This window comes from Moschus berezovskii, chromosome 10, assembly GCF_049115385.1.
Source record: "Moschus berezovskii isolate FMDL1 chromosome 10, NW_MosBer_1.0, whole genome shotgun sequence".
Lineage (NCBI taxonomy): Eukaryota > Metazoa > Chordata > Mammalia > Artiodactyla > Moschidae > Moschus > Moschus berezovskii.
The window spans coordinates 45,178,509-45,192,532 of NC_142469.1; the positions used below are offsets into that span (position 1 = coordinate 45,178,509).

Genomic DNA, 14,024 nt, shown 5'->3' on the forward strand with positions numbered 1-14,024 from the left:
AAAAGAAAGTACAGATGAAAGAGGAAGAAAGATATGTGGATAAAAATACAAATGGATTCTGTAATTGTTAGTCTAGCACAAGGCTCCCCAAATGGAGTCAGGATTCTAAATAGTGCTTTGGAGAAAAAAGTTTAGGATTATAGCTTTAGATTGTTTAGGACAGTGAAAAGTAGACACTTTTTACAGTCACTAAGATGCCCGCACAGAAGGGGGATCAAATAAAGTCTTGGCATGCCCACTGCACGTTCTTCATTGAGGCTGCTTTGGGATCATGTTAGTGCTCTGTAACATCTCTCTGGCACAGGAGATGTTATCACTTAGTGTGGGATTTTCACAGGAAAATCATGCTATGCTAAACTGCTTTTTATGTGATTAAAGCATATTTATAGTTGTATGATGTCATGTTGAACAAATATCTATGTGACAAGAGATTAACGTTCATTGGTAAAATCTGATATTGCCAAGAATTTGGGGAAGTACAGGTACAAGCATCTCCTTTCTTTTATCCCTTCTCAGATCAAGTGTATAAGAAGCTTAGCTTGCATGATAGTATCTTATCTTAGCAGGTAGAATTCTGGAGAGAAGGAGCTGTTTGTGTGTGTGTGTGTAAAATATAAAGGTTCAGTTCAGTTCAGTCGCTCAGTTGTATCCGACTCTCCGCGACCCCACGAATCACAGCATGCCAGGCCTCCCTGTCCATCACCAACTCCCGGAGTTCACTCAAACTCATGTCCACAGAGTCGGTGATGCCATCCAGCCATCTTGTAGAAAAATAGGCAGAAAGAAAAAAATCACATTATTCACTATCCAGAGATAATTATATTAATGTTGTGGTATATTTCCTCTTTTATAAATGTATTTTATATGTTGCATATTTTATTTTTTAATAGAAAAGCATACAAATTTTATTTGATTTTGAGCTTTGTGTGACACAGGGGCTTTCCTAGAAGTGAAAATGCCAAGAAATGGATAGGCCTGAGACCTGGTATGCCATTTTTAGCAAAGAGCAATTAATTGTAGAGACATGACAAGACAAAGGAAAGGGTTTAAGACTTTGAGGGGCTGCTCAGTGTGGGAAGGTAAATATATAGGGGAAACCAATGGAAGATAAGGGCTGTTTTAGCATAGTTTGTTTGTGCTGGTTCAATGCAGTGCCGACTTTCTGTCTTTTTCATGGTCATAAAACTTCCCTGGGAGAGGGGATTTATGGCAGTCCTCAGTTCTTAGTGTCTACTTTTAGTGAGATAAGGGAACCTCCAGGAAGCCTTCTTTCTCCATCTGTTGAACCATAGATGCCTTCACTGTGGACTCATTCTTATGCCAAAGTGTCACATTTTGGGCTCCCCTTCACCTTCTCCCTGAATAAAAGATGACATTTAGATCTGATGAAGGCAAAGAAATGGGAAATTTTGTTCCAGCTTGCCTGGTTGGGGGTGGGGAAACATATTGTTTCCTTTCTTGAATTTTTTTTTTTAATGGAAGTATATTTGACCTACAACACTATCTGTGTTCCAGGAGCACACCATGGTAATTTGATGTTTCTGTATGTTGCAAAATGATCACCCCATAGCCTTTTTATATCACATCACATTATTATAGCATAAGTCCTTTTTCACGTATTTTAAAACTGTTGACATATATATTTGTGACTGTGGAATATGGATATACCATAATTTTCTTATCAGTTTTCTTAGTATTGGCCATTTGTGTTGTTTACTGTTTTTGTTTGTTTGTTTTTACAGTAGATAGTGCACTTGAGTAGCATTTGTAGCATATTTATTTTTTGCTAGCCTTGAAAGTAATAACTGATTTGATCAACCTGTTTCAGTTCCTCAAGTGTCTCCTTTTGTTCCCTGTTCCTTTGTATCATTTTCTTCAGGATTTTGTAGCATTTATTGCATTCACAGCCCTTTTAAGGAATACTCTCATAGTACCCCTTTGCTTTTCCAGTTCTGTATCAGGTTAAATATCTCTCCCTGAGCCATTAAGAGCTATGTTTCTGTTCTTTACATCAAGCCAGCACCCTTATACTTTTGCTAAGAGTGGGTGCTAATTGAGAGAACAATTCCTTTTTAAGCCTAAAGTAAATGTAGCTTGTGGAAAGTTTGAGTCCCTAGAAGAACTACGTTAGACATAGTCTAGTCAACTTATTAAAAAGACAAAATCATTCAAAATGCCTTTTGAAAAGATAGCAATGTTGTATAACATTCCAAGCTACTTACTGGTTGACTTTTGTAAGAATCTGGTAAATTAAGTAGATTTAATTCTTTTGACAAATATTTATTGAGTACCTACTATGTACTAATGACTATATTAAGCACTAGGAATAGAAAACCAGCAGAAACTTTGCCTTCTTGGAGCCTGTATGTTAATGGAGAGAGACACACAATAAATAATATAAAATAAATAAACAATACCTAGGTCCTCTACTGGAGAAGGAAATGGCAACCCACTCCAGTGTTCTTGCCTGGAGAATCCCAGGGACGGGGGAGCCTGGTGGGCTGCCGTCTATGGGGTCACACAGAGTCGGACACGACTGAAGTGACTTAGCAGCAGCAGCAGCAGGTCCTCTACTGGAGAAGGAAATGGCAACCGACTCTAGTGTTCTTGCCTGGAGAATCCCAGGAACGGGGGAGCCTGGTGGGCTTCCGTCTATGGGGTCACATAGAGTCGGACACGACTGAAGTGACTTAGCAGCAGCAGCAGGTCCTCTACTCCTTAAATGAAGCCTTGGGAACAGATGTATTTTCAATAGGTTTTTTTTTAATTTTAGAAAGATAATATGGTGTGTGTGGTGTGTGTATACACACATTATATATTACCTAATACCCAGGGGGAATTCTGATGCACCAATCAAATATAGTAGTTTCTTTTTCGTATTTATGAACATTCACACTCAGTTGGATAAATAAAGACTATAGCAGCTTCATGTTACCGCCAATGAGATACTTCTGTAAAATGAATATTAAAGGATAATTTTCAAAATAGATAAAATTATGACTGTGATCCAGATATAAAATGAGCACATTTAAAAAATTTTATTTAACTTATTAAATGAATGAACCTAGTAGATACTATAACCCATTCAAAGAAGAATCTATGGGCTTCCCAGGTAGTGCTAGTGGTAAAGAACCTGCCTGCCAATGCAGGAGACATAAGAGATGTGGGTTCAATCCCTGGGTTAGGAAGATCCCCTGGAGGGGGAAATGGCAACCACTCCAGTATTCTTGCCTGGGGAATCCCATGGACAGAGGAGCCTGGCGGGTTACAGTCCATAGAGTCACAGAGCCTCAGACATAACTGAAGTGACTGAGCACGCAAAGAAGAGTCTATAGGATAAACACATTTGTGTTTATTAAATATTAAAATGATGTCCAATTTAAGGTAACTTTAGCATCTTCCACAATGGGAGAGTGAATGTAGATAAGCAAGAATTATCCTGCATTATCATCAGTTATCTATAATGTACAGAGTTGTACAATAGCTGCCATAGCATCAGAATCAGATAGCCTGAAAGAATGTACCTCTGACAATGCATTTTTTCCATTGAAGTGTAAAATTTTTTTTCCTACCCGAGTTACTAGAAAACTTTTGGTTTTCTCAGCTCTCTAGAATTATACCTAAGGGATATAGAACTATATACTATTTTCAATAGTGATAATACTTTGCAGAAAAATAAAGAAGCAGAGGGGTGGTTATACTTTTAAATAGAAGGACCAGAAAAGACCTGAGGAGAATACTGAGGACTGAGAACTTTTGCTGGGGAATTGGAATGATGGAGTTGCTGTTAACTGCGGCTGGGGAAGAGCAGTTGGGGTAGAGGGCAGGGGAGGCGGAGATGACAACCTCAGTGTGATTTTCATACGTTCAAGTAGAGATGTTGAGGCATTTTAGATATACGTACATAGCTGAACTTCAGGGAGTATGTGTTGACTAGAAATAAACATTTGGGAGTTAATGTGTATAGGTGACATTTAAAACCTCTAAACTGGATGAGATCACTTAGAAAAACTCTTCCTACATGCCATCAGTTCAGTTCAGTTCAGTCGCTCAGTCGTGTCCGACTCTTAGCGACCCCATGAACCACAGCACGCCAGGCCTCCCTGTCTATCACCAACTCCCGGAGTTCACTCAAACTCATGTCCATCGAGTTGGTGATGCCATCCAGCCACCTCATTCTCTGTCTTCCCCGTCTCCTCCTACCCCCAATCGCTCCCAGCATCAGAGTCCTTTCCAGTGAGTCAACTCGTCGCATGAGGTGGCCAAAGTATTGGAGTTTCAGCTTTAGCATCAGTCCTTCCAATGAACACCCAGGATTGATCTCCTTTAGAATGGACTGGTTGGATCTCCTTGCAGTCCAAGGGACTCTCAAGAGTCTTCTCCAGCACCACAGTTCAAAAGCATCAATTCTTCGGCGATCAGCCTTCTTCACAGTCCAACTCTCACATCCATACATGACCACGGGAAAAACCTTGTGCTAGTTCCTGTAGAGATAAAATTGTCTTTGCCCTCAAGGTGCTTATGGTCTACCAGGGGAGGCAGATGTAAAGTTAATACAATATAAAAGTATATCAATACAGCTATATATCAAGTACACATGATTCGGTAAAGTCATATCTGAGTCATCCTAAACTCCGTCACCCTCAAAGTTGCTTGTTCAGTGGCCCAGCCATCAGACATGCACAGAAGAAAGTCACAGTATGGTACCTTTTGTATCAGCTGGCTTCTCCCCTTACCCACTGCACCCGGCATGTTTCTAGTGATTCTGGAGAATCTCACTGGTGACACTTCTGCGTGGCCTACAAGCCTCCTCATTATTTGGCCTTTGCCTTATCACTTGCTTTAATTTCTCAGTTCTGTCCCTAGTGACAGAGATGATCAGTTTTGTATTTTTTTTTTATTGCTGTATAGCTGACATACAGTATTATATAGGTTACCAGTGTACAGTATAGTGATTCACAATTTTAAAAGGTTATACTCCATTTATAGTCATTATAAAATTTTGGCTGCATCCTCCATGTTGTACAATACATCCTTGTAGCTTATTTTGCACCTAATAACTTGTGCCTCTTAATCCCGTATCCCTATATTGCCCGCCCCCTCCATTGGCTACTGCTAGTTTGTTCTCTTTATCTGTGAGTCTGCTTCTTTTTGTTATGTTCACTAGTTTGTTGTATTTTTTAGATTCCACATATAAGTGATGCATACAGTATTTGTCTTTCTCTGGCTTATTTCACTTAGCATAATGCCCTCCAAGTCCATCCACATTGCTGAAAATGGCAAAATTTCCTTCTTTTTTTTTAATGCTTGTAGTCTGTATTTTGAAACACCATTCTGATTGTAGAGTGAAAAATGAATTAGGAGAGGGAATAAAACAAACATAGTTTGCTATTTCTTAGTCTCAGCTTGCCTTCACATTGGTATTTAGTGATTTATAAAGACCTGTAGTGTTGGAATTCTCTGGTGGTACAGTGTTTAGGACTGCACACTTTCATTGCAGGGGTTATGGGTTCAATCCTCAGTTAGGGGAACTAAGATCCCAAATACCATGTCACATGCCCCCTGCCAAAAAAAAAAAAAGACCGGAAAGTAGAAAAAAGTATAATAGGTATGCAGAAATTGCAAGTGTATATTGCTATACAGTGCAGTTTTGGGGATTAGGGGAAATTTTCTAGTAAATGCATGGTGTTGCAAACTTTACCCTCTTTCCTCCTGTATTTCATAGAAAAGGTAACCTGAATGGAAATTGCTCAAAAAAAAAAAAATCAAATATAAAATTACTATAGGATCCAGCAATTCTACTTTTTGAGTATATTTAAAAAATTGAAAGCAAGGACTCAAATAGATGTTTGTACATCAGTCTTCAAGGCAGTGTTATTCATAATAACTAAAGGTGAAATCAACCCAAATGTCCATAGAATGATAGGAGGGATGAATGAATAAGCAAATGTGGTGTATGCATACAATGAAATATTATTAATATGTACCCTTAAAAAGAAAGGGAATTCTTTCCTACATGGATACATCCATACAACATGGATGAATCTTGAAGACACGTGAAGTGAAAGAAGCCAGACACAAAAGAACAAATATTGAACAACTGCGCTTATAGGAAGTACTTGGTGTCGTCAAATTTCTAGAGACAGAAAGCAGAATGGGAGGACATGGGAGTGGGAGATACTGTGTAATGGGATGGAGTTCCAGTTTGTGATGATGAAAAGGTTCTAGAGAAGGGGTAGAGTGGTGGTTCCTGAACACAGTGTCCTTCATGCCACTGAACCACACATTTACAAACAGTTAAAATGGTAAACTTTATGCATATTTTACCATGAAAAAGTGACCTGGAAATACCTTGGAGTTGTAAGAAAGAATCAGACAGGTTCCTATAAACTAATACTGTGCTGGATAATGAAAGATTTACAAGAAAGTAAAAAATAATAATAATGCTATCTTTTGTGTAAATATTCATACTTGCTTTCATTTGCATAAATAGTTGGAAGACTAACCAAGCAACTAAATACCGATACTTCTAGGAGGGAGGCCAGCCTGTGGTCACTGGGGGAAGGAGTGCTGATGAGGCATTTCAATATGTTTCCTTTAACGTACATTTGATTTTTGAACTGTGTAGATGTATTACCTATTCAAAATAACGTTTAAACATGGAACTTAAGGTGGATTCACTGTAGAGAGATCAGTAATTTGTAGTCACAAGAAAACATAATTTTTAGAGGTGTTGATTAAATACTGCTACATGTGACATGCCCTCTCCCAGACAAGTGGAGTCCAGGGTTCAGTGGTCTGTGCCAGTGTTTGGTGTTTTGGGAGCTTTGTTTAGGTGCAGAAGTGAGTTTTATCTTTCCTTCCCCTGCAGGCAGGAAAGAGGACATATTCTGGGTAGACGTTTAATAAAGTCAAACTTTCTAATTTAATATTTTTCTCTGCCTCGTTGATCTGTTTGTATGTTTGTCTTCCCTTCTACATTGTGGGAACAGATGACAGATACTTTAGCTGAACTGGAAAAAGCATGGACTTTGGAATCAGGCAGAACTATTTAAACCCGAACCTCTTCTCTTTCTAATGTTTGACTTTGGTCAAGTTATTTTTTTACACAGAACCCGAGCTTCTGTGTGCATAAGAGGGTTTTTGGAAGGATTAAGTGAGAGAAAAAACAGGTACATACAATCACCTTGCACATAGAAATTATTCAGTAGAAGCTTTGTCCCCTCTTCCTTTCTGTATTTTCCATGGAGGTTTACATTTAAAAGCTTTACATTTAATACATTTGAAGTATTTAACAAATTGAGTGTGTTTATACCTATTAAGTCTGAACTCTGGTTAAGGATGGTGTGAGGTGGGCATATTTAGAAGACTTTCATCTTGAACAGCTAATGTTATTGTTGCTATTTTATCAAGCAACTGCCTGTTATGGGCCAAGAACTAAGTTTTCACTTGCTGATATTTTCTATCTTTCCTTCTTATGATCAGAGTCCAGCTTGAGGCTTCTGCTTTGTGAAAGGCCTAGTCTTTTCTCTGTTTATAGGACCTCTTTTCTTTACCAGTTTTATCAGTAGGTTTGAGAGTCATTCTCTTATGCTCACTACTCTTCTGAAAAACCTGTCTCATGCTCTAGGCATGGGTAAGTTAGTTCAGTTCAGTCGCTCAGTCCTGTCTGACTCTTTGCGACCCCGTGAATCACAGCACGCCAGGCCTCCCTGTCCATCACCAACTCCCGGAGTTCACTCAAACTCATGTCCATCGAGTCGGTGATGCCATCCAGCCATCTCATTCTCTGTTGTCCCCTTCTCCTCCTGCCCCTAATCCCTCCCAGCATCCGCCTTTTGTCAAATTGAGCACATACTTTGCTGGAGTGGATATAAACAGTATTCCTGCTTCCCTAGAAGCCTTTCCTCTAGTTAAAAAAAAAAATTACACACATGCCAAAATACACTTCATTATTTAGCAATATGGTATTACTTTTGTTTACTATTTTACATCTTACCAGGTAAAAGGATCCTGTTTTCCAGACATACGCATTACAGGGAAAGGATTGGAAAGAGATGTACCAAGATGTGGACAGAGTTTATCTCTAAGTTGTGGTATTTGGGTGGTGGTGTTGCTTTTTTTTTTAATGCTAGTTTTCTGGATTCTCTAAATTTTTAAAAATTTCATTTTGAAGTTATGGGAAGTGCATTATCCTCTGCTGACAGAATAGTGACCCTTCTCTTCCTCTTATCTTCAGCTTTTGCGAGAATTGAAGCACCCTAATGTGATCGCCCTGCAGAAGGTGTTCCTTTCTCACAGTGACAGGAAAGTGTGGCTGCTGTTTGATTATGCAGAACATGATTTATGGGTAAGTCTAAACTTACTTTATCTTTAGGATAATAATTTTATATAGGTATGAAGAATAAATGTATGTGCTCCATACTGCTAATATACAGAAAGGAAAACTTGCTCTGTTGACTATTGTTTCAAAATAAATATACTAAAGGTAAATTTTGATTTAAAAGAATTAGAGCTATAAACATTAACATCCTGTTTTATAGTATTTGTCACATTCAGAAATTTCACTTCAAAAAATGTTCCTGAGTGGGAGATTGTAGTTTTAGGTAATTAATGACTGTTTCCTAATATGCTCTAGGGAAATTACTTTCTTTTGCACTGCACACATATTTAACTGTTCATATTTAACAGTTATGTGCTTGTGAATAGTTTTCCTCTCTAAGTGAAGGTCCTCTATTGCAGCATTTTGCATTTAAAATTCACTCCACCAAACAAATATGTACAGGTCTGCAAATATTCAGTTCAGTCAGTTCAGTTCAGGCGCTCAGTTGTGTCTGACTCTTTGTGACCCCATGAATCACAGCACACCAGGCCTCCCTGTCCATTACCAACTCCCAGACTTCACTCAAACTCATGTCCATCGAGTCGGTGATGCCATCCAGCCATCTCATTCTCTGTTGTCCCCGTCTCCTCCCGCCCCCAATCCCTCCCAGCATCAGAGTCTTTTCCAGTGAGTCAACTCGTCGCATGAGGTGGCCAAAGTATTGGAGTTTCAGCTTTAGCATCAGTCCTTCCAATGAACACCCACGATTGATCTCCTTTAGAATGGACTGGTTGGATCTCCTTGCAGTCCAAGGGACTCTCAAGAGTCTTCTCCAGCACCACAGTTCAAAAGCATCAATTCTTCAGTGATCAGCTTTCTTCACAGTCCAACTCTCACATCCATCCATGACCACGGGAAAAACCATAGCCTTGACTAGACGGACCTTGGTTGGCAAAGTAATGTCTCTGCTTTTTAATATGCTATCTAGGCTGGTCATAACTTTCCTTCCAAGGAGTAAGCGTCTTTTAATTTCATGGCTGCAATCAGCATCCACAGTGATTTTGGAGCCCAAAAAAATAAAGTCTGACACTGTTTCCACCGGTTTTCCATCTATTTCCCAAGAAGTGATGGGACCAGATGCCATGATCTTTGTTTTCTAAATGTTAAGCTTCAAGCCAACTTTTTCACTCTCCTCTTTCACTCTCATCTAGAGGCCTTTGAGTTCCTCTTCACTTTCTGCCATAAGGGTAGTGTCATCTGCATATCTGAGGTTATTGATATTTCTCCCAGCAGTCTTGATTCCGGCTTGTGCTTCTTCCAGCCCAGTGTTCCTCATGATGTACTCTGCATATAAGTTAAATAAGCAGGGTGACAATATACAACCTTGACGTACTCCTTTTCCTATTTGGAAGCAGTCTGTTGTTCCATGTTCAGTTCTAACTGTTGCTTCCTAACCTGCATACAGGTTTCTCAAGAAGCAGGTCAGGTGGTCTGGTATTCCCATCTCTTTCAGAATTTTCCACAGTTTATTGAAATATTAGGGATTTTTAAAAACAATATATAAAAGAAGCCAAAAATTCTAATTTCACATGTTTAAAGTTAGGAATCAAGTCATATAAACATTTTATCAAAAAAAAAAAAAAAAAAACATTTTATCCCAGGCGCTCCCAAAAGTAAAAAACAAATTCAAACTTGGCAGTAAGTTCAAACTTCGGATAATTAAATTTTGATTCAATAGAATGTGGTTTGTCATTTATATAAATTATAACTCTTTTCAAGAATAACTTTAACAGACTAATAGGCCTTGGAAAAAATTTCCTTATAGCAGATATCGACAAGAACCTCTTCTGTCATGGATATCTAGTACCCATATTGGCATGTTTTAGGCAGATGTTGGATGGAGATGGAGGTGGATGTGGGAGTGCAGGCAGCAGGTGGAATTTCTTCCCTTCCCACAATATAACATGTACATAAAAATTTGGATATGATGATCCAGTTACATTTATTTCAATGTGATTGAATTCCTCATTTTTCTCTTCCTGCTTTTGTCTAGTGATTTGCCATTTACTATTCACTGTTAAGACTATGGAGAAGCCAATGGCAGCCCACTCCAGTACTCTTGCCTGGAAAATCCCATGGACGGAGGAGCCTGGTGGGCTGCAGTCCATAGGGTCGCACAGAGTCGGACACGACTGAAGCGACTTCACTTTCAGTTTTCACTTTCATGCATTGGAGAAGTAAATGGCAACCCACTCCAGTGTTCTTGCCTGGAGAATCCCAGGGACGGCGGAGCCTGGTGGGCTGCCATCTATGGGGTCGCACAGAGTCGGACACGACTGAAGCGACTTAGCAGAAGAACTAAGACTGTATCCTAGTTTCATTATGTGGCAAAAGAAGGTGGAACTTTCCAATAATTCTGATATACGTGCAGTCAGTAATGTTACCCAAATGCACTAAGTACTGGCTTTATTTTATAAAGCAGTAAAGTTTTTTTTTTTTTTTAACTTTACAATATTGAATTGGTTTTGCCATACATTGACATGAATCCACCCCAGGTGTACATGTGTTCCCCATCTTGAACCCCCCTCCCACCTCCCTCCCCATACCATCCCTCTCTGATTCATCCCAGTGCACCAGCCACGAGCATCCTGTATCATGCAGCGAACCTGAACTGGTGATTCATTTCACATATGATAATATACATAGAACAGTAAAGATTTGCAGTTTTTTTCCCTTTTCTTTCTGTCAGTTCAGTTCAGTTGCTCAGTCGTGTCCGACTCTCTGCGACCCCATGAATCACAGCACGCCAGGCCTCCCTGTCCATCACCAACTCAGTAGAGAATACAATTAATGCTATTTTAAGGCAGGTTTTAAATTATAAACCCTTTTTACTTCTTGGTTTTACTTAGTGCAAATCTTAATGGTTTCAGTAAGTCATCATAACAACCACATTAATAATGTCACATTCACCCTCAATATAGATTCTGTTTTGATTTGAGCTTATTATTTATTTTTCTTTGTGTCATTATTGGCCTTTAATAAGTAGTCTTAAAATGTACAGAACTTTTTTGCAGCCTGTATTGTGTTTTGTTGACACAGGCAAAGACTATGTTACTCTAATATATATTTTCTAATTTTTAGCATATTATTAAGTTTCACCGTGCATCAAAAGCAAATAAAAAGCCCATGCAGTTGCCAAGATCTATGGTTAAATCATTACTTTACCAGATTCTTGACGGGATCCATTACCTCCATGCAAATTGGGTGCTTCACAGAGATCTGGTAAGTATGTTTTTTTTAAACTGATCAATGTTTTTTTCTCTCCTTATAAAGATAACTTTTCTTCTTGGTACAGTTATGATGAACATTAATTATAGAAAAATTTGAAAATGCATGTAAGCAAAAAGAAGGAAATAAATAAAAATCACCTATAAGCCTATGATCAAAAGATTACCATTATTAACTTTTAGTGTATGTTCTTTCCTTGCATTTACACACAACTGTAAAATGTCAATGTGGTTTTTAACAAATGACCTGCATAATCTTAATGGGATGGCTGTACGTAAAACAAATACCTTTTAATCCATTTTATTTTTCATAATTTTGCTTACTGTTAGTAAAAATGTTAATAATTAAAGACCGAGTTCTTATTGTTTTCAAAGCTAAACTGAAATAATGACATTGCATCCAGTAAGTAGAATTAAGTAAATGAATAAATCTAACAGGGGAAATATACTTATTAGGCATATTAACCACAATTCAAATATTTGATTTTACTTTTTTACTCAGCATACTACATATAACAAAAATTTATTAATATCAAATTATATGTTACACATCTTTTCATTATCATTTTAGTTTATGTTGACGAAATTCTTTTGTTTGTTCTTAAGAAATATGGGTGCTGTGATACCCTTGAGTTTATAATTGCAAGTTTTATTTTGCTTAGGCTTTTGGAGATTCTAGGGATATAGTAGGGATAAATCTAGGTCAACTCAGTTCTTTTAATTGAGGAAAAGTATTTATTATAGAAAGGAATGCTACCTTGTCAGTTAGGCCTAGTCTTCCGACTTGAGCATCTCGTGATATGGCATTTAAGTTAAATTGGGGCCAAATGACAGTACAGAGCTGCATTTACCATTTGAACAGAAGCATTTCACCTCATAATTTTAAACTGAGATTCTCATTGCATTCCACCTATCTGCTTTACTGTTACCTGTGAATCAGCATGTATGAAAATAATTATTGGGTACATGAAGTTCTAGGTCAAGCCCTCCTTCATAGATGGTTTTAGATTTTAATTTGCTACTTAATATAGCCTATGTGAGTTATATTTTTGAGGTCATATTCATGTTTGAATAATTTATCAGAGTCCTTTACTGAAGATTAATCTCAACTCTTTTTTCATAAAATTTTACATTTCTTCTAAATAGGATGTGTTGTTAGTGTGTTAGTCGCTCAGTTATGTCCAGCTCTTTGCAACCCCATGAACTGTAGCTTTAATGAAGATTAATCTCAACTCTTTTTTCATAAAATTTTATATTTTTTCTAAATAGGATAGTTTGACACATTTTATTTGTGATGTCACTGCCTGCATATCCAGTAGTACTAAAACGTGATATAGCCAGGACTCAGTTTTCTCCCACCCAAACTTGCTGCTGCTTTAATGTCCTCTATCCTGGTGATGGGGACTTCCCTGGTGACTCAGATGGTAAAGAATCTGCCTGCAATGCAGGAGATCTGGGTTCGATCCCTGGATTGTGAAGATCCCCTGGAGAAGGAAATGGCTGTGCACTCTAGTCTTCTTGCCTGGAGAATTTCATAGACAGAGGAGCCTAGTGGGCTACAGTCCATGGGGTTGCAGAGTTGGGCCCACTGAGCGACTAACACATAGACATCCTGGTGATGGCACAACCCTCCTTCTAGCGTAGAAACTTCTTTTACCACTTGCAGACCCTTGTACCCCCCATTTGGAACTTGTCTAGTTCTGTCAGTTTCCCCACTAAAATCTCTCTTCCATTCATCTGTTTCTATTCCTAGTGCCTCATTCCTAGTTCAGGCCTTTACTATCCTTTTCTTGTAGGATGGTGCTAGCCTCTTGTCTCCTTGTCAACCATCCCTTTCCCTTCCAGTCCACTGTAGACCTTCAGAATAATTACTCAGTCCCTGCTCAGCAACTTTGAAATAGTTCCTCACTGCTTAGAGACTAAAGCTCTAGTTCCTTTTTTGGCTTCTGAGGTCTTGTCAGGTATACCTATAGTTGCCTTTAAAATTTTTCTCCTATATCCCTATAATCTCTTACTTACAGTATACTATTGAACTACTGATTTTCCTTAGACCCTCCTGAGATTTCCTGCCTCAGTGGCATTTATTTCTCTTGTCTTAAAACACTTTACCCTGTCTCTGTTTTTCAGAACTTGCACAAATGTTAAACTTATCCTCGTATCCATCCCTACTTGGAAATAACCGCTCCTCCTTGTTGGTTAGTGTTGTACTTCATCTTTGCTCCTCTTCTGGCATTTGTGTGTTAGCACTGTAGTAGTTTATATAGATGTCGAGAAGATGTTCTAGGCCATAAAGTTATTGAGAAAGTGGGGTCAGTGGCTAATTTTGGTATACTACTGCTCCAGTATACAATAGATGCTGAGTAAATATTTTCTTAATGAAAGAATATCAGTAAGAATATTGATTATTACAGCAT

The 14,024-nt window shown here is 38.3% G+C and overlaps 1 protein-coding gene across 6 annotated transcripts in view; it reads left to right on the forward strand.

Annotated features, from left to right (window-relative positions):
- CDK19 (cyclin dependent kinase 19) overlaps window positions 1-14,024 on the forward strand; it is a 177,833-nt gene that overhangs the window by 111,552 nt on the left and 52,257 nt on the right. For all 6 annotated transcript variants that reach the window (XM_055433865.2, XM_088840629.1, XM_055433868.2 and 3 more), the window contains 2 exons: window positions 8,240-8,350; window positions 11,465-11,605. In XM_055433865.2, coding sequence (XP_055289840.2) covers window positions 8,240-8,350; window positions 11,465-11,605 — 252 coding nt within the window. The remainder of the gene's footprint in view (window positions 1-8,239; window positions 8,351-11,464; window positions 11,606-14,024) is intronic.